We start from the raw sequence: 21,331 nt of genomic DNA on the forward strand, positions 1-21,331 counted from the left end.
CTAGGTGGTGCCGCGCACAGCGAGAAGAAAAAAAAAAGGACGGGAAGAGTGGCGCACTTTTCAAGAGGCAGCGACAACATTCGAGTGGCTCGCTGGCACCGATGATGTTGTCGATTTCTCTGTACAACCACCGAATTATTTGTTTCGAGAAACAAAAACGACGCCGGAATTCACTTTCTGCCATTTCTTCAAACGCGTTTCGCACCGCCACCTGCTCTCCTCCTTCCTCTAGAAACGCCAGCGCAACAACCTAAGTTCCCAACGGAAACGCCATTTTCTCGAATTAAACTATGGATTGGATTCAAACGTGCCATTCCGCAGCCAAAAAGGCTGCCTGTTGGATCCAATCCAATCCACCAGACGCGCCATGCGAAGCCGTATGATCGCTCCAAACTTCCCAGCTCCCATCGGGTTCGGCGCCTAGCAGACGAAATGCTCGGTGGGAGGATGATTGACAGGAGCGTGTCGTCATTTTGATGTCACCAAAAACGTGGCCGCACCCCGCGGCTGGCGACGTCGGCGCGAAGTAGGCCAATCGCGCGCGCCGGTAACCGAACGAACGCGCCGAACAACCATCTCCGATCGCACCCCAGGGTGTGATTGAGCGAAAGCTCTCCTTTTTCATGGGACGAAGCATCGAAGGCCACCCTTACTCTTGTTGTATGATCCTTGCAGATTACTGCATGGTGTGGCATGTAATACAATGCGTCTTCTGTTTCATCATCAGTGACCTTCTCGGCTACACCATCGTTAGTGTATTTGTGTATGGCAGCATTATATTCTCGCAAAAGCGGAGGGTGTCGGCGAAGGTTTCGAAGAAGTTGATTTAAGTGCATCTGTGAGTTTGCTCGATTGTTGCGGTGCAAAATTGTCGGTTTCCAAGGAAGCGAAACTACATAATGACAATTCTCCATATTGACTGTGCTGTTGAAGAAATCCAGAGCTGGGTCTGTGTCCTCGTTCTTGTTATGTCCATCGGATTTTATCTCCGTATGTTCTAGGCCCCAGTAATTATCTATGGTGATGCGACGGTCCAACACTGCTGTTTTAAGTACAATGGTCTCATTGCAGTGCATGATGGTAGCACAGGAGGCTACTGGTCCATGCAGAGCCCAGGCTAGTGAAGTCTCGATGGCTTTGAGTCCGTTGACCAACTTCCCTACGTGTCCCATGGCAAATGTCCAGTAATAGTCAGCACCGATTAAGACAACAGCTTTTGGGCTTTCAGCTTGATCGATGTCAGTGAAGTAATAACCCTCGTGCTCGAGCTTGTCTGTAAAGTCTAGTCGAACATGGAATGGATTGGTCACAGATCTTGGTCGTGACGAGAGCTTTGATCCGCAGCGACTTGCAAGTATGCACTAAAGTTACAAGCATGCGCTGGAAAGTCTTCTCGCCCTCCAAAATATCTTAGTGTAAGACACCCGGATTGAGTACTTTAAAATTTAGTTCCTCAGCTAATTGCTCAGTCATAAAACTGCGCTGGCTGCCTCCAGCCAATAAAAAGTGAACCAGCACTTTACTTTAGTGAACGACTGCCCAAGCAACAGCTGTTTGGAGGTATACAAGCCAATTGGAAGTGCCTGTTCCAGTCATCTCGAGCCGTATCCGTGTAGGGAATGTCTGGGGTCCAGCAGTTGTTTTCGTCAATATAGGGTCATGCATTGTTTCCACATGGCACCGATTACACTTTCCACATTTAACCTTTCTTGCGCAATTTCTTGCTACGTGGGGCTCCAGGATACAACAAAAGCAGCGACGTCCACCTAGTAGGCGTTTTTTTTTTTTTTTTTTTCTCTTTTCCTTGAGAGGAATTCCAGTCACACTGCTCGGTATAATGAGTTCCTGACTCGCAGAAAAAGCAGGCCTTTTTTTGACGAACGGGTCGGGCAGTTGAGGTCAAAGACATTGTGGTTGAGCGTTGATGGCACAGAAGTTTCGTTAAGGACAAAGGTCGCGATCTGGATGGCGTGCTACTGTGAAAATCTTTTATCTTTTAACACGCCCTCTTGTATGGAAACATGCAGGATGGTTCGTACTCGATACTATTTCTGTCTGAATGAAAAGCAGCAAAGACTTCATGCTCGCCTTCTGTTGCTCGTTGCGCTGTTCTTAATCGCCAGTGCTCCTACGTTCTCCCTTTCATCAGATCTCTGGGGTACAATGGTCTTGTTGAAATCGAGGACAATATCAGGAGGAAGCGATTACAGGAGGATGGGGTACAATGAAGAATAATTATTCTCAGATACTCCGAGAGTCTTAAGGGCACACGTCGGACTGCATAGTGTCGTAAAGCCTTCAAAGTCCTTGAAGGTCGTTAGAGAATCGAACGGGTTGCATGATGATAAGTCGCTTCATGTGATCCTGAATGATATAGTCGTTCTTAGCAAAGCGCCATTTTAGAATGTCCAGGCTATCACTGTAGCAGCTTGCAGTTGCTGGAAGTCCCGTGATCGCCAATGCCAAACCGCCGGTAAAGACCAAGCGTAGATAGGTGAACTTGTTTACCTCTGTGAGGCCGTCGTTGCCGTGGATCAGTTGCTTGAACAGTTCCCAAAAAAGATGCCACAGTGATGGTCAGCCGTCGAACTTTATAAGGTCGATTTTAGGAAGGTGAACTTCATGCTGCTGTGTGCGTTAAATGGAGTCATTTGAGGTCGACGATTATGTACGATTGGTTGATTCCTGAAGCTGACGTATACAATATTTTAGTAAAATCTTGATGAGGACTAGTTGGTTCGTACTTAGAACTGAGGTTAAACAGCACGAAAAAGACGAGGCCACAAGAAAACAAATATCTTTTTATACCTTCTTTCAGCATAGGCATGTGCACACCAGTCGCAAAAACATCTGCAAATCAGCAACATTATGGGAGTCAGCAACCTAAAGAATGGCTATGAGAGTCATTTAGCCGAACACTGTAAGAAGCGTCACTGCACCCCCATATTTGAAAAGACAAAATTCATAGGGTAAGAAAAAGGTAAGAGGGAAAGGGAAATAGTAGAGGCTTTCCACATTAGAAAGGAAGGAGATACTAAATGAGTAAGCACTCCCTCTCTTGCCTTGTCAGGAAAAGAAATAAGATTTTTGGAAGAAAGATAATAATGTTGCTGATTTGCAGATGTCCGGTGAATTTCAAATAAACTTCCAGTTGGCAGTCAGTGCGTGTCTGTGGTATTTGTTTCCTTGTGTTCACGTCTTTTTTGCGCTGTTTAACCTCAGTTCTAAGTACAATATTTTAGTTGCACAGACGTCGTGGTGGCTCAATCATTCTAGTTCACAATCCACTCAAATTCTGCTTCAGTTTCCGTGGCAGATATCAGAGGGATGATGCCGGAGTCAGTTGCCCTCAAGTCCGTGTGAAGATGACTGAGGGGTTCACTCAAGATGCAAAGCTGCTCTTCCGTAACATTGTCTTGGCTAAGCGTTGATTTGATGTTGTCAATAAGCAGCGTTAGCTGCAATCTCTCGGCTTTGCGCTTGAGCGCGCCCATGCTTTGACTCTGCAGTGAGCAGGCAAAGGTCGGTAGGCAGGAAGGCCTTGGGGCCATCGATGTGGTTCGCTGTTCCGATGAGTTTCGGCACCACTTGTAGAGAATCAAGCCTCCTGATGCATAAAAAAAAGGGGGTTTATTAAGCATAAACCACAGCCCGAATCCGTGAGTAGTTGCTGTTAGGTGTGACCCAAAACACGAGATCGCTTCATTTCCTTCTTCCATCATTCTTGTTCCAACAGTGACATCAGAAGAATTTCGTGCAACACTGTTGGCCATTGTTACTCAAAGTCCTCATTTAGGATCCCTATATATAAAGCCACTGTATTTTTCCGGCATAAAGTGGTGCTTGATTCCAGCGTAGCTCCAGTGATTCTGCAGGCTTCACTAGCACAGGCTAGGAAGGCTGGTGGAAACAAAGGACACTCTTGCCAGAACATAAAATGCACTCCTCACTCAATAACTAGCCACTAATGGATGAAAAAAAGTTATCTGAGAACAAAAAAGAAAATTAAATTCTGGGGTTTTACATGCCAAAGCCCTGATCAGATTATGAGGCAAGCCGTAATTGAGGGCTCCAGATTAATTTCTACCACCTAGGGTTTTTCAGCATACAACCAATGCACTGCACACAGGCATTTTTGCAAGTTACCGCCGTCGACAGGCAGCTGTCGTGGATGGGACTTGATCCCTCAACCTCGTGCTTAGTAGCACAACCCCAAAACAATTAAGCAACCACGTTGGGTGTATCTAAAAATACAGTTTCAGACTGCTGTAAAAGGGAATGTTCCCAATGTGTTCATCGGACCCTCCACCACCTATTCTGCACATTGGCTCGAAGGAAGCAGCTCCCATTCCAACAAAGAGACATCAGAAAGTTCAAAATTCAGTTTAAAACAAAATAAAAAAACAATAAAGTACAATGCAAATTTTCAAGAGAGATGGAGGAAAAGTGACAGACAACAATGGACACAAGTTACTGCACATAAAATCATCCCTATACATGACCACGCTAATACAGATGTGTTTCACATGTCCTTTATTAAACCGCAATTGGTCATGGTCCAAATATTACCAGCAAATGACAATTAGTGGTTGCCTAAGGTTTCTAGAATAGCTGCCACCTTTGCTGGGCATAAAGTACAAACGACACGCAGATTACGGCCTCATCTGTCCCGCCACATACATAATGTAAAGCCTGCGTGATGAATTTTAAAGCAACTGACAGTGCAAGTAAGACTAAGGCAAAAGTGCTGAAACATGGTTGTTATACTTTACAGACCTGGTATACAAAACGTGACCCAAGGGCAATGAAAATAGTTTTTGAATTTGCATATTTCTTGCAAAATACCCCAACATTACTATTCACCTTAGCAGTACTCTCCGTGAAATGCAATCGGCTTGCGCTACCGCTTTAGCCATTGCCTGAAACTCTTCAGTAGTTCCTGCAAACTGATGCCTCTAATTCTTCCCTAATTTTGTTCTTTGCCTCGTCTGCATCTTGAAATTTCTTTTTTTTTTATGGGGAGATGCAGGTTGAAAAATTGCCTTTATATTTTTAAACATCTTTTAGATTTTGGTTGCAAAATTATGTTTCACCATTTTATTTTCCTGTTCAAATATCATTGTGTTTCTTGATCCACAAGACTGAAAAATCATTCTAACTGAGGCACAGTAGCTGCAGAGGCCTCATTTTTCTATTCATGCTCATCTGATAAGGGCAAAACTACAAGTTTTGTCCAGATGGTTAGCTTTCCTGGCGCAAGAACAAGTGAGCTCTACACTTTCAAAGAAGTTTGGATCCACTGGATCTTTTCACACGATAATTGTCATCAGCCTTGATTGCATTTCCTTTCTTGAAAACTCGGTGCCTCCTACTTTTCTTTCAAGAATGCTATGTCAAGCTGATTATGTACATCCTGCTTGTGACCTGGAAGTACCGGGAGCATAGTTTCAGAACAGAAAGGCACGCAAGATAGATGATTATTGTTGTGGGACAAGATAAGCTCGAAAGGGTACAAACTTTTTTGAAAGTGCAGCTGAGCTAGCACCAGCTCGTCTTCCAATGTTCACCAGTGCTCAGGCAAGTTCACGCACTTTTGTGGAAACAGCCTCTTCTATAGCCATGCTGTGGTTCAACAAAGGCCACAAAGGCTGCGAACAGCTTCTGCAGGAGCTGGGTGTCTTTCTAATTTGGTAGCTGATTCACCCTGATTAACCGAAAGACCAGAGAAGAATCAGAAGAACGTCTGGAAAACAAAGCTGAAGCTAAATCTCATTGTCACAGTGCAGTTGAGAAAGTCTGCCTCGAGGAGAAAGTTGGCAAGGGTTACTGAGGGCACCGCCCGTGCAGTAAGAGAATTTTGAAATGTTGCGCTTCTTCTGCGAAGAGTGGTCTGAATTCTGGCCAAATTTCATGTAAGTTTACGATTTACAATGGTAAAAGGCATGTTTAGAACTTCCAACTTTATTCTTTCTCATAACACTTGACAAAACATTCGTGAAATCATACGAGCCCGAATTTATAGACTATGCAAAATTCTAGAGGGTTGGTAGGTATCTGTCTGCAACATCCTGCTTTGCAGGCACTTCATACATACGGCCAAGCGAATGATGTCTTGCTGCTCCTGAAGCGAAGGGTTGGTGACAACACGCTGCTGATAGCACTGTAGCAAGTACATGTACTCGGAGTGCTCGATGGCGCTCAACGTGCTCACGGAACCTTGGCCTTGCTTCGCTTTTCCCTTTTTCTTTTTCTTTTTGCCAGTCACCTGTATTTGGCCAGGTGCTTGAGCTGATTCCAGAAGCTCCTTCAGTAGCGCCTTCTTCTGTGCTTCCTCCTGTTCCCAGACAAGTGAATAGCGCTCATACTCCGCCTTTGTGAACATGGTCGCCTGCAAGTAGGATGGATGAATCCATTGTAAAGTCCAAAGACTTGGTAAAGTAGACCAGGCTAAACGTACCATGAAGGACAACACGCTCAAAGAGCTGAGAGCAGTGCATTTTGCACTGCTGTTTATTCCAGCAAGACGAAGAACCCCCGTGCCACACACCCTCGATAGCCGCACTTCGTCTCCCTTTCTCTTTGTGCAAGCTATTTCTTTGCTTTTTTTAACACTCGTGACTTACAAAGTGCTATGGGCGCATTTCTAGAAAGCACAAATGTTGTATAAGCTGCATGACAACTCTGCCGTTTCCGAGCTTTAGGCAAAATGTGCACATAATTCCACTGTTTCCTCCAATGTTCTCAACACGTGCAAGTTTCTACCATAGTCTGGGCATGGAGTCAGGCCACACTGTGACCCTATTACCTTTAGCAATGCTAGTGATATGCGACACTATGAGCACTTCAAACGACTATTAAGTATCCCTTGTACCAGTGATTCCAAAGGTATTTTTTGCATCTGTTGACACAATATACATGTTTTAAGCAGCTCTGTATGTGTGCTAGATACTATGGCTACAGCTTGCAACTCAGGAAGTGCCATCAGCCACTTTCTATGCATGAAATAGGCAGGTGTCAAAACTTCTGGCTCCTATGGTGTATGGTATGAATATGTCATGGATCTACTGTTTATAATTGCTTCAATTTCAGTTAGGACTGTACTCGCGTGATGGGAATCTGGAAGTTACCTTCCTAGAGCTTTCCTCAAACTGTATTTCACTGATATACCATACGTTCCCAAAATGTGCCCCACCGAGGAGCCCAGAGAATTTGCATGTAATGCGACGAGCTGACAGCTAATCACAAATCTCACTTCTCCAAACAGTGCCACACAAAGCAAGAAGTTCACAAATCTGCTTCACGTTTTAAATGTGAAAACCTCATTTTAGCTCTTTATAACGCAATATATATATATGTACTTGTCATTGCAGCAAACAGTACAGTTAGAAACAAGGAAAAGGGCGCAGTAGGCATGCAATTCTAAAGACATGAATAGATGGGGGCACTGAGAAAGTGCTCCCTTCTATGCAGTAGAACATGAAGACTGAATCCACACAAGTGAAAAAGTTTTGACGTCTATGTAGTAAAATAAAAAAGGGCGAAATAACCGCAGATTTCAACACTGCCATTGAACACGTCTATGTAGCAGAAGAAAAACTATGTGGACGAGCTCAGTTCATCCTAAAGATTCAAAAGGTTAATGAAGGTGCGCTAGCTGCCGCTGTCCAGATTACCTCTGATGTAACATGAGCCCTTTGTGCCTTTTATCTTACCTCTAAACGATTGCAGAAAAATCGTGTCTATGCTACTTCACTTTGTTCCAGCTGACACAGCATATATGGAGGTAATGCTCACTGCATTTTCCATTGGAGTCACTATGCGAGCACATTCAGCACCTGCTTTGCAGCACTTGGAAGAAGTGAGTCTTCTTTGACAGTGCGAGCAGCTCACGTTGACAGTCTCTGGCTCGGTGTCCTTTGGTTGCGCACTTGAAGTAGCAGCCAGCCATCGAGAGAAGACACTTTTCCTCCAAGTTGTCAATCGGCGTGTCGCAGTCCCGCATTGAATGTGCCCTCTGACAGATGATGCACGCCTCCTTTTTTGTCATGGTGTTATTGTGGACTGCAGCCAATTCCATGGGCCGACTCTTACGTCTGCCGAAAGGCTGTTGTCGACCGCCATACGAGACCAACTGCTGGTAGGTCGTCTGTTCTCTACACTCTACCTTGATGCAAAGGCACTTGAGTCCTGAAGTTCTTCTGAGCTTGGCTGGTCATATACACTAGTCACCTCAATACAATGCCGTCAGTAATATTCAACCACTATTTCTTGTGGAATTGATTGTGCCAGCACCTCGCACAGCACTGCAGTGTAGGTCGCCTACGAGTCCTCTGAGGGCTCTGATGTTTGTTCACTTGCACAAAGTCATAGAGGCTTCTCAGCACTCTAACGTTTGCCGACACAGTGGCGCGGCCGTGAGTGCGAAGGTATTCCAAGTGTTTTTGTTCAATAATTTCAATAATTCACACTCCTACAAACTGTTCATTCAAGATAAAAACGATGTCCTCGTAACTGTTGTCTGTTTTCAGTATACCAGCAATAGCCTTGGATACCAGGACATCCAGGAGACTAGAGGTATGGTAACTGGTCAACGTTAAAGGGACTGACAACAGATTTTTATGGACCTAGTTTTTTATGGCACCATGCAAATTTGAAAACAAAAAGGTGATACAATAAGTTTCCGTTTTTATACAGACCTTTCTTATATTTGTACTGCGTTTTTCCTCAAGTACATGCCTACGTCATGGCTGGCTGACCCCTATCATAGTTATTACGTCAACAAACCAAGCAGACTCATCGAAAATGAAGCCAAAGGCAGCGCCACTTTTCTAGTCACTACAAATGAAGGCCTATCCATACATTGTAGGTTAGAAAAATCTTATAATAGAAAAAAAGTCCTGCATTTTTAATCCTAATAAAAAAACCAGGAACTGCGTACACTAACAGAAGATCAAATATGTACCTTCATGTTTTTGCCGCGTAGGGTGCCAAATGTCCTTTTTCGCGACTATAAAAATATATCCACGTTAATGACAAAAACATAGCTTGTTTTAACCGACACGATAGGCAATCTTTCCAGGAGCAGGGTCATCTCAATTCATGTTCTGAGCGGTTGCCTGTCCCTATAGGATATGGGTTCTCAGGTACCGAGTGACCAAAGGGGTCCCAAAATGGTAGCCATTTCATAGGGGAACTGTCGCACCTTGTTAGGTCGAACATAGGAAGCCTCGCTCCAGAGACAACTGAAGTTTCTCTAGGACTTGTTGGGTGCAACAAAGATGAGACAGTTCGTACATTGCATGTGGGTCTTGAGGTAGCCGAAGACTGGACAGTTAGCTCTTGGATGTGATGTCATAGCAGAACAACCATTCTCGCAGCCCAGTCATCATACTCCAGCAAAGAGTTAATGTCAGCAGTCATTTCATAGTCACTCATTTCTCCCTGAAGTGCTTCATTGGCTTAGGAAAGATCGTCATTGTCTTTCTAAGGCGCAGATGAATGCTGCGAACAACCACAGATTGAACTCGTTGTTGGCTAGAAGATTATCAACTTCTTTGATGAGCTTAGTGCTCTTGTGCAGCTCTTGTGTTCCATAAGCATTCAGTCATCCTCCACGAAAGCAGGTCCCGAGTTTCAGCAGCAGTGTGAAGTCTAAAGACCTCGACCAGTAGGCCAGGCATGGTGAAGCACAATATGCTTGAAGAGCCGAGAGCAGCACTTCTTGCGTGGCCATTGATTCCAGCTAGACGATGAACCTCTGTACCAAGCACCCTCGATAGCCAACATTACGTTTTTCTTTCCCTTTGCGCGAGCTATCTTTTTTTCTTATTAACATATATTGTAGCAATTATTGGGAAGAGCTCAACGCAATTCTTCAAGGGCACGCACCGTGGCAGCCGAGTAAATGTGACGTTGCAATGCAAGACCCCGACGTCATCAGTTCAATGCCAGCTGCGGCAGTCACATTTCAATGGGAGGGGCAAAATGCAAAAATGCTCGTGTGCTTTAACTTAGGTGCACACCAATCTCAGGTGATCAAAGTTATACCAGAGGCACCCGCTTTGTCTTGGCACATAATCAGATCGTGGTTTTGGCACATAATACCCTAGCATTTAATTTATTTAGTTTTTGTTATGGAGGCAAGAAAGGGTAACAAGGCACCATGTCCATCAAAAACAACTTCATTTACAAAGGCAGCTGTGTACCCACGGGCCGGGCAGGGACGCAAGGTGTGGCAGATCCAAAACCATCTACAACTGCAAGTGTTATCATGTCGGCATAAAATCGCTCACTTATCACTTCTGCAAAAGCTCTACCATCACGCATCACTTTGCAAGGACTTCTTTAGGCCACCCCCTGCCATCTTTCCCTGCCATGATCACCTTTTAAAATCGAATGCTTCACGTGTCACACACTAACTTATGCTAGATTGTTCATACCACGCACAATAACCAAGTGGAATAACTTGACAATAGACATCGCAACTGTCACCGACATAAATGAATTTCAGAAACTTTGAATCATGAATAAAAGTGCATAAACCGTTCATGTTTCATGTCCCCCCCCCCTCCCTATTTTTCCTTTACACTACAAATGGCATTAAAAAATGATTTTGGCTTCTGTCTAACAGGCATATTTTTATGGTTATTGTTCCTATTTTCATTGCAGTGATTTGCCTGTTCCTTTCAAGTTCACATGTTGTGTTGCTTTCTGATTTGTTATACATTAATGGCGTGTGTGCTTTCTGTGAACCAGATTATCCTCCATTTTTGTGTGCTTGTGATTCATATTCACTTTTTGTACACTTCTGATTATTATTAGTACTACAGCAATCTTATTGACCTTGTATTATTGTTTATTTTTTGTGATTATAGTTTATCAGTGCCCGTTTTTGTTTCAACTTATTACTCATTTGTTACATCTGTATGGGTTACTGCCCCCCCCCCATGTAATACCCTCCTGCTAGGGGGCCTTTAGAGGTATTCTGAATAAATAAATAAATAAATGAATAAATAAAATAAAGTCCCTAAAGCTCAGCACCAAACTTGGCCACATGCTTCATTGCCGATTCTATGCTTTGTTGTCCTAGGCTGAGCTGGCAGTGTGCTGGCCGCAAAAAAGCAGTAGCATTTCATAAGTTACTGTGAAACCATCGGCAGCACTTGCAAGGTGCCCATGATCAGACTAAGAAGCTGTGCCACTTGATTCATTAACTGATGCATTAACATTGTACAGCAGCACTAGGGCTCCGAAAGATGATGTAGTGGAGGGCTCCATATTAATTTTGGGAACTTAGGTTTCTTTAACGTGCACCTAAACCTCAACACAAAAATGCTTTTGCATTTTGCCTCCACTGAAATGCAGACACTGTTTCTAACAGTGTCATTAGAAATGCTACCATACACTTATCAACACAAGCTAAGCATTGAAGCTGCTGGCCAGTGCCTCTCATCTTAATAGTGCTCAACAAGTCCAATTCCTACCATTTTTTACATTCATTGCCACTATGTGAACACAGCTTGCACTTCCACCAAGTTTTCACTTTGCACCATGGTTTTGTAATCTTTCGTGACATCACCATAACATCTGCCTGTGTGGTACTATATTGCCGATAATGGCAGTGCATTAGATTGCTGCTGTCTGTTTTATATTCATTTTTACATGCAAGCAAGCACTGATGCAATGCAATGACACCGGATCTGACAGGCAATCTGCAATGCCGAAATATTGCTTCCTTTGCTTCACAGCACGCGACTCAAGTACTCCAGACAAGGTTGGTACATTCTCTAGAAGAGTACTCACGCAAAGCTGACGCAACTAGTGCCTGCAAGGCGCTCATTACTGAACAACCATAAAGGTCGCTTGAAAAGTTTATCTTGCTTACGAAAAAGACGCAGTTATGAAGTGCGTCTAAATTTGGGGAGAATTTTAGAACTTCACCACATTTTAAAAGGAGGTTTAACTGCTCTACAAGTAGCACAACAAAGCGAAGAAAACAAGTTCCTGCAAAAAGCATTTCACATCACACCACGAAATTAATGATGAAACGGGCGTGCATTATATATATTAAAAAAAACTTACACCAACTTGTAGCTTACGAATAAAATAATACCGTTCGAATGTGACAAAGCACCACAACCTAGAGATTTGGGCAAAAAACGCACTCTAGTAGGACTGGCTTTTGGGCTGCTAATTGCATTGTTTTTCAATTATCAAGCAATTGAGCAACAAGCAAGTATATGTCAACATATAATTGGAAGTAAACCTGCATGGACACAAAGTTTGGGGGCGCAAACCATCGGGTTTCCAAAAAAATTTAAAAATGCAAGAATGCATACAAAAGAAAGCGAATGGGGTACAATGGATGGATGGATGGCTGGATGGAAGGCAGGTGCGTCCCCTTTGAAACGGGGTGATGGCAGTTGCCACCTTGCTCACCTTTGCATAAAAAACGCAAGCAGAGCGCTGCACGTAGGGTGCGGAAAGGTCCGCTTGGGAACACAATGCTGTTTGGGTCCGCAAAACTTACTAATCCCCCAAGGTCACTTCCTGCGTGCCCCGCGGGCCATGACGACAGACCGTTAAAGAGAGCATTTCGGAAGAAGCCCTCCACATTCTACTCAAAAAACCCTCCCAGGAGGGACATAACGTTTATTAGGGTACCGACCCATGAAGAAGTCCCAGGCAACGAAGCCGCTCACGAGTTCGCCCAAGCACTTTACCACCGGGCAACTCTAGAGCAGCCAGTTCCAGGGATAAAAGACAGCATCATCACGTACAGGGAAATTGTCGATCATTACAAAGCCGAAAGAAGAATCTTTCCGTCTCCACATCGGTCTCTCTCTCTGAAGGACGCTTGCATTTGGCGACGCCTCCAGGGAAACAATTATACATCACCACATTGGATCTACTTAACACAGACGAGGGACTATAGACCTCAGACTCTGCCCAGGCGGCGCTGCGGAAAAAGCCGTCACCAGCGCCCCCATCGGAGCCTTGGCGCAAACTGAGTAGTGCAAGGAGAGCTGTCCGCAAGCGAAGGTGCATTGGCCACAATGGACCCTTCTCTTTCGTTTGTGTTGAGGCACGGTTTCCTAAAAATCAAGGACCTGGAAAGCTTCTTCCGCCCATCCACGCTTCGGAAAAAAAGCTCAGCAGAGCGAAGTACTTGTACAATATAAAATAAAGTCTCAAGTGTTATTTCAGCGTGCTGCAACTCGCAAGTACAGAGAGCATCAGGTTTGTCTGTATGCATATCAGCATAAAAATCTAAGCATTTCAAGATGGTTCCTATTGAATATGTCCTGAACACAAGACTTAAGTATCTCCTATATTTTTATGTATTTTATCGTAATGTTTAGTCTCGCAATTATTTACAGAGAGTATCCTTTCATAACCTTTTCCAGGGCAGCAAACAGCGTGAGATCATAACGAAAGAAGGTTCCTATAGTGCCTACGCGCTGCATCTTTCTTTCTCGCAGGAGCTACAGCATCGCTCGTACCTTATTTTGAACTTTTCGCAGACGCTTCGAGCAAGAAGCGCGCAAAAATAAATGTAAATACACACGACATTTTTTTTTCTTTACACACGTGCGTTACTTCGCAATTATTCGTCCAGTGCTCCTACAGCAACTTCATTGCTCACATTTGAAAAACGCAGACGAGCAGGCTCAGCACATTGCGAAGCGTGCTTGTATCGGCGCAGGACATACAAAATACCGAAAGTAGAAATGAGCTCGCGATACAACGATGCTCTAGAACAGGATTTTGAATTCATAAACGAACCAAAATGTTTGGTTAGGCTGACCTGCCAAATCTCTCCGTTCCACTTGTTGAGTCAAGCGGAGGCGGACGTCTGTTAAAAGGTGGAGCTATCGATGGCACATAAGCAGGATGGTTCGCAACGTTGTTTTTTTTTTTTCAGTTACCAACGAAGTGGCGGCTGCAAATTCTTGAGTTCTCGCTTGGTTACCACGGTCCTCCGTCAGGGCTACGCAACACAATTACAAAAGAATAAAATTGTCGCACTTTCTCATGCGAGCCGCTGTGTTGTGGGGAATGCAAGTAATCCGATTACCCAACAGGTTGAACGGCCCGTATGCAGCGCTTTCGCCTTTCCCCTTCATACGATCGCGATGGAAATCGGTAAAACTGAACGTTGTTATTCCGTCCTTCACGTTCATGGCAATTTACAACACAACAGTAGCGTCGATTGCGGCGTTTCTTCGTAGCGCGCGGAGCTATCGCGGTTGCCGTCGTTTCCGCCATCAGTCTGAAAAGTGAGCCAGCAAGCGCTTTATGGCAATTCGGCGGCGCGTCCGACTAGCGTAGAAATTCATAGCTCTCTGTCTGGGTGGTAAATGCGCAAAACACTCGCAATATGGACCAAAATCTAGTTAAATTGTTGTTTCGCCGTCGTTAGCTGCATAGGCAACTTAGCAAGGGAGTCGGGCTTCGCACTACTCAATTACTGCCTCTTCGCACCGGCAGGTGGCGCTACGCGTCTTGCAAAACTCCAGAGTCTGACGTCCATAACGACGCCCTCTGCAAAATTTGTAAGCAAAAAGGTACGCTAGACCATATAATATGGAAGTGTGCTGGCTCCCCAGGGACCAAGGAAAACATTGACAGTAGAGAAGCCTGGGAGGCCTTGCTCCAGAGCGAGGCTGAAGATGACCAGCGTCGAGCAATCCGCCTGGCCGTTGAGGCCGTGAAGACTCAACGCGCGGGGACTGCTTCGTCTCCCCCCCTACCTACGTGTAGGTTAAGAGGCGGGCACCCCAGCTCGGTGGAACAATAAAGTTTTCAATCAATCAATCAATGGCCAGTGGTAAAAGTTTGCTCGCGAAATATCTCGTGAACCTACCAATGTCGCGGCATCGAGTTTTGCACCATGTGTACGCTAGTAAGGCTCGCCTTGAAGAAACAACGAGAAGGCTCACGTGGAACAAGAGCAACAGAACACACGCGGACAGCAGCAAAAAGGCAAAAAAAGGGGCAATTCGTAGAGCAAATACTGCACCTGTGCGCGATGTCAACCGCGCAAAAACGATAAAGAACCGTCAAATACAGCGTTCAACCGCACACCGCAATACGCGCCACAGAACGCACGGCGCACGACATGGTCACATGGCTCCATAGAGTTTCTCACTATGTGCATGGCTCACATGGCGAGCCATAGAGTTAGCGAGTTAGTGGATAGGATGAGTGGATGGATGTTATGAGCGTCCGCATTGGAATGGGGCGATGGGTTGCGCCACCAAGCCCTTGCTAAACATAGTATGCACCACGACCTACTGAACTCCACACCTCTGCACAGATCTTCCTCCTCTAGCACGCCTGGTCTAGTTCGCCCCTTTTGCCGCTAGGGAAAGAATGTACGAGCAGAGTGGCGCTGGTTATAAACTGTTCGCTGTCGTCTGCTTCTGCGATCTGTTCAGCACTTGTCTTGCCATTTCGGCAAGCACAAAGCACTTGTATTGGCGGTAAATGAATAAATTCGCAAATATACAAAAGAAAACATATTTGCGAATGCTTTGCGTTTGAACAGTGAAACTAGAAGAGGAGGAGCGGTGCAAGAAATGTAAACAACGAGCATAGGTGGCAGCTGCAAAGCTAGATCGACGGCATAAATTTCCCTTTCCTAGCCTCCGTAAGAGACTGGAAAAAGTGTTTTAAAAGATTCATGGGGCAATATAGCTTTCTTTAGTTGATTACAGATAGCCTAGTGTCGTAGATGACATTAGGATTTACTGCTGTGTGCCGTAGTGAAAGGCAGATGATCTGGTAAAAGTATAGTAAAAGTATTCACGAGTAAGTCCTCCGCCCGACATATGATCAATGCTGTTTCAGGGAAAGGTGAGAATATCTTGTTTTTATTGTCGTTGGATGTCTAGCTCAGTAGAAAGCTTGCAAAAAATTAAGCGATCCCAGTGCTTTAAAACGTGCTGCACTGCAAGCCTTAAATCGTGTCACGGAACCCTTTACTGTAAAGCTAGCTTTTCTGCGTGTTGTGGCGGCAGCATAACGGTGGTGCTTAAGATACGTACGCAGTGAAGCTGTGTGCGTAATTCACTTTTTGAACTCACGACGCATTCACGGACAACTTTTAAGAGTTAAAATGAGTAGTAATCGTTCTGTCGTCGAAGGTACGGTGGTTTCAAGTTTCTAAAGAGCGCAGAAACGAATTTTACAACGTGCACAATGAAACTGTTGTGTACGTTACGAACTCTATACACAATGTGATTTACAATATTCGGCTTGAAAAAGGCAATAGGAGCGGCTATATAACGCTATTTTAGAGAGTAGCGGACTACACGCTCCGACATTTTTTTAGGTTCGGGCAGTCAACTTTTGGAGCCAAGCGACTGATCAAAGCCTTGTGACATCACTGTCACTGTGTTAGCAAAAATCACCAACCAGACAAGCAGTTCGTCACAACACAACAGCCGCCGTACTAATTACAACGGCGCACCAGTCAACCGTAGAGTAGCGGACGATGGATGGATGGATGGATGATTGTGGCTCAACCCTTTGAATCGGGCGGCGGCGGCGCGCGCCACCTAGCCTTTAATGGTTCTATATGCATGCATACCTATGTATTCACTCCTTTACTTTTGCGTTGATATTGTCCACCAATCAGATAGCCTCCGTTTAGTTATTTCTACCTGTTCAAAGTCTATTCTACTTTCACTGTCTTTAAAACCCAAGGCTTTGAATAGTTCCCCGTTAGATTCAACTGCAGGGTGAAGTTGTTTACAAGCAAGTATCAGGTGTTCCGCCGTTTCTTCCTCCTCTCTACACGCCTCGCACACCAAATCTATCTCCTGGTATCTGGCTCGGTACGTTTTAGTCCTCAGTACACCTGTCCTGGCTTCGAACAACAATTAATGAGCTTCCCTTAGAGTTATCGTAAATATTTTCTTTGGCTATTTCTTGCTTAAACGTCCTGTATGTCTCCAATGCCGATTTGGTTTGCATCTCTGTACTCCACATACCCCTCTCTGCCTCCTTAACCTTTTTCTTGACAGATGATTCCTTACTTGTTCCCCCGCTACTGCCCAAGTATTTGCTTGTCAATTTTCTAGTTCGCTTCCTCCACCTCGTGTCAACATTCCTCGTGCATAAGTAACTGAAAACCTTCCTAGCCCACCGAATTTACCCCATTTTTCTCAATCGCTCCTCAAATGCTATCTTGCTACTAGCCTCTCTGCCCTCGAAAGAAGACCATCCCAGATCCCCCTGCACTCCAAGATTTGGTGTCTTGCCATGTGCTCCCATGGAAGAGCGAGCCTACCCACACCACGTTGCCTATAATTTCCAACTTTTGCCGGGTCTCTGTTCCAATACATAGAACTGCATTGGCAAAAGTCAGGCCTGGTACCATTACCCCCTTCCATATCCCTCGTACTACCTCGTACCTATTGTAGTTCCACAGTGCCCTACTCTTCATAATCGCTGCATTTCTGTTACCTTTAGTCGTTAGATATTTTTCGTACTCTGTCAGATACTCAATGCCATTATTTATCCACACCCCAGGGTACTTGTATTTATCGACTATCTCCAGCGTGGCCTCCTGTATCTTACGCTCGCCGCAACTGTTATCATTAAAAATCATGACTGCTGATTTTTCTTTGCTAAACTGCAAGCCTAACCTGTCTCCTTCTGTACCACATATGTCCATTAATTCCTGCAGATCTTCTGCATTGTCAGCCATTAATACAATATCATCCGCGTCCTGGTAATGACTGTTCAATCAATTTTCCTTGCTTGAGAAGTGATAGGTTGAAGCCGAGTCCGCTTTGCTGTATTTTGGCCTCTAGACCTTGTAGGTACAGCATAAACATCAGAGGTGACAATGGGCACCCCTGCCTAAGCCCCGCCGAATCATCACAGGCTCCGAAACCTGCTTTTCCCATTGTATAATCACCCGGTTACCTTTATAGATATCTTTTAAGAAATTGGTTACTCCATCTTGCACTCCTAAAGTTTCCAGAATGCCCCACAAGCCCTCTTGAAGTACACTGTCATAGGCTCCCTTGGTGTCCAAAAAAGCCAGCCATAGGGGTCTGTGTTCCTTTTCAGCTATTTCAATGCACTGTGTTAGCGAGAACAGATTGTCTTCAGCCTCCTATGCTTCCGGAACCCATTTTGTAGCTCTCCAAGTACCCCCTCGTTCTCTACCCATGCCTGCAGTCTGTCCTTTATAATCTGCATAACCACCCTGTAAACCACTGACGTCACTGTTATAGGCCGGTAGTTATTTATGTCAGCTTTGTCCCCATTTCCCTTATATATCATTCTCATCCTACTTAGCCTCCATTCGTCAGGTACTTTACCATCCACTAGCATTTTGCTCACCACCTCCCTCAATGCTTTCTTAGATTTCGGGCCCAATTTCTTTATTAACATAATTGGAATACCATCGGGGCCTGCCGATGTGCTACTTGGTACCCTCTTCTCCGCCCTTTCCCACTCTTTTTGTCCAAGCGAAAGCAGTGGGTTGACCGGGCTATCCCTCTCCGACGTACTGCATGTACCATTTGTCTGTTTTGTAAATTTTTCCCTCATCATGGTTCCTATATGCTCCATTGCCGCCTCTCCTTCTAACCGATCGGTACCTTGAGCTGTTACTATATACCTCTGCTCTATATATATATACTTGTCCTATTACCCAAGGAGTTCAGATGTTGCCAGAATTTTCTAGCTGCCTGTTTATCTTTTTTATTGCTTATTTTTGACAGCCATTGGGACCCTTTTGTCTTGATTTTCTCGTTGATCAAATAAGATGCTTCCCTTTTGCATTTTATGTAGTTTACCCATTTCCTCTCTACTTCTGCTTCAGGTTCTCCCTTACTTTTGGAATACCTGTGTTCCCTGGAGGCTTCCTGACGTTTCTTTATGGCCTTCTTAACCTCTTCATCCCACCAGCTCTGACGAACAGGTTATAAAAGCGACACCAACGGCCAATGGTTGAACGAGAGTGTGCGCAAGTGGCTCCGATAGAAACCGGATATCTGTGCAGATCTGGAGTTCCAGTAGGTCGTGGCATGTACGTACGTCATTCAATGATACTCCGCGACTTCCGGTTTACGACAGCGCCATCTTGGGGAACCTATATGCTTATGCGCGCGCCTTCAGTGTACTAGAAGACACGTCACGTGACCTGATCCTAGGTGCCTAGCACGGAGGAAGGAAACTGAGGAGAGACCTTGGCGTCACTCTTTACGAAGCTAAAGTGCAGCCGGAAGTTGGCGTTGTTCATGGCGTTGCTCCGCCTATCGGGCCAGCTCTCCTCTCTTGTTTACATCTCTCACGAAACCACGCCGCGCTGCGCGAAACCGTACTGCTCGGCTGCGAGCGCTCCGCAGCAATAGTAAACAAAAATTGGCGTGCGAAAAAGGCGCGAAGGCGAGCGTTTCGCGCGTTTATTGTGAGTGCATAGGCGCCATTTTCAGTTGTCACTACGGCTGCGCAAGGTGCTCAAGGCTGTTGTTTCTTTCTCCTGGGCTCCTGGCCAGGTTGGCCCCGCAGAAAAGGTAAGTCTACAGGCCACATATATGCGCAATAGTTCGCGTGAGCGGCTTTCTTTTAGTCGCATATATGCAAGGAGGTGCTGCTGTACGCGATTGCTTGCGGTCGCATACGTCGCTGGGAGCTGCTACTCATTATTAATACTGTGTAGTGCGCGCAAAGTATGCAGAGAGCTCGCAAGAGATTTGCTGAAGAGACAGCGGCACGGGAGACGAAGAAATCCTTTCAACTTCTCCATTCTCCGTGCACCGGGCAGGAGTGTTCTCCGACCAGTCCATCTGTTGTTTCGCAGTCCTTGTGCAAACGGTAATTAAACGTTGGAAACCGTACCTTGTGTTAACGTGAACGAAATCGTTCAGATACCCGAGTCGTCAGAATATGACACACTTTCAGAAGACTCCACATTCTGTGACCGCGATTACTGCGGGCGATTGAGATTCGGTGCGGATGGCTTTCCACTTCGTGAGTGAGGCTACAATGTATGCATATTTAATTTCTATAGTCGCACATGATAAAATTGAAAATGTTTATATTAGCTGGTGATATTGTAAATGTGGTATTTAATACAAGTAATACTTTGGGATCTCCTAAACATGACTAATGGCTTGTAAATGCCTAAACATACAGCACAGTTGTATAATTGAGCATTTACCCCACCGTCAAGGTATCTAATTACAAAAGAAATCCTAAAATTAGCAGCTTTGAGACCTAGCTGGGCTAATTTGGAGCAAAATTTTAAAATATGCGCACTGTATTGCAATGTCAGGTGATTGTAAGTTTACACTATTCACATTAAACAAACTATTCTCATAGAATAGTGTTTGCAGTCTTTTGCTTCGTAAATTGGTAACTCGTTCCATGGAAGAAATATTATTTTTATTTTGGCGTAGCTGTTGCGGTCAGGTAATTTTTGAGCTCACAGTCAGGTTTGTTAATTTATTATGTATATTTCCTAGTACAAAATAGGAGGTGTTTTTTTTTGTTTGCCACATCATGGTGGTAACAACATTGAGATTTTATTACTGGTCACATTTTTTGAACTTGTTCAAGCATGTGTTCTTTCTTCAGATGCGTTATGCCAATGTTGAATTCACAAAAACTGAAGAAGTGGAAGTTGTTCCTACAATTAGTTGGATCTCCGACAACAAGTGTTGGTGGCCAGCTCACGCAAAGCCCAAAAAGCTTACTTCAATGGTGAAAAAATCACACCCGGTGGAATCAACGTGGAAACAGTTTGACATTTCTGTAAAAGGGTTATTAGTGGGAGCCATGTTTTGGTATGGGGATTTTTTAGAACAAAATGAGAGTCAAAACTTGACCATTTCATTGTCATTTCTTGTTCAGCCACATACGATCATACACGTAAAAAGCTGACTAAAAGTCAGTTCACATCGGACCTGAGCAGTGACCCTGAGATGGTTCAAAAAAGACGCCGCCGAGCACAATTTATATACACAGACTCGGATTAAAGTGATTCGCAACCTTCTCCAAGCTCTGTGAAGCAGCTGTGAATCCCAGAGGTTCCCGAAGATTTTAAGCAGAGTGAGGTAAATGTGGTCACTACAGCTTTGTAACGCAAAAAATATAGCTGCTGTGAATAAAATATAATGATTACTTTATTTGTACGATGGTGCCCATTTAAAGCTTTCTTGTAGTTTATGATTGCTTGTTCTGTCTAACATATGTGAATGTGTCCCATGTTTTGTCCATCTGTGTAAGAGAGCTCTGTGGGGACAACAGTGCCATTCTGGTTCTATGAGCCTGAATTCATTTTCTGTTTCCAAGGTATTGCTAGAAT

General features: G+C 44.6%; 1 protein-coding gene across 5 annotated transcripts in view; it reads right to left on the reverse strand.

The window, feature by feature from the left end:
* Positions 1–15,161, reverse strand: part of LOC142573066 (uncharacterized) — a 241,610-nt gene extending 226,449 nt beyond the window's left edge. For 4 of the 5 annotated variants that reach the window (XM_075682580.1, XM_075682583.1, XM_075682582.1 and 1 more), the window contains exons 1-2: positions 15,023–15,161; positions 6,095–6,388 (exon numbers count right to left, since the gene is read on the reverse strand). In XM_075682580.1, the coding sequence (XP_075538695.1) occupies positions 6,095–6,382 (288 nt within the window). In that variant the 5' untranslated portion in view covers positions 6,383–6,388; positions 15,023–15,161. Of the gene's footprint in view, positions 1–6,094; positions 6,389–14,866; positions 14,955–15,022 lie in introns of those variants that run through there. The other variant, XM_075682581.1, reaches the window with a different exon arrangement.
* Positions 15,162–21,331: the final 6,170 nt, after the last annotated feature.

This window comes from Dermacentor variabilis, chromosome 2, assembly GCF_050947875.1.
Source record: "Dermacentor variabilis isolate Ectoservices chromosome 2, ASM5094787v1, whole genome shotgun sequence".
Lineage (NCBI taxonomy): Eukaryota > Metazoa > Arthropoda > Arachnida > Ixodida > Ixodidae > Dermacentor > Dermacentor variabilis.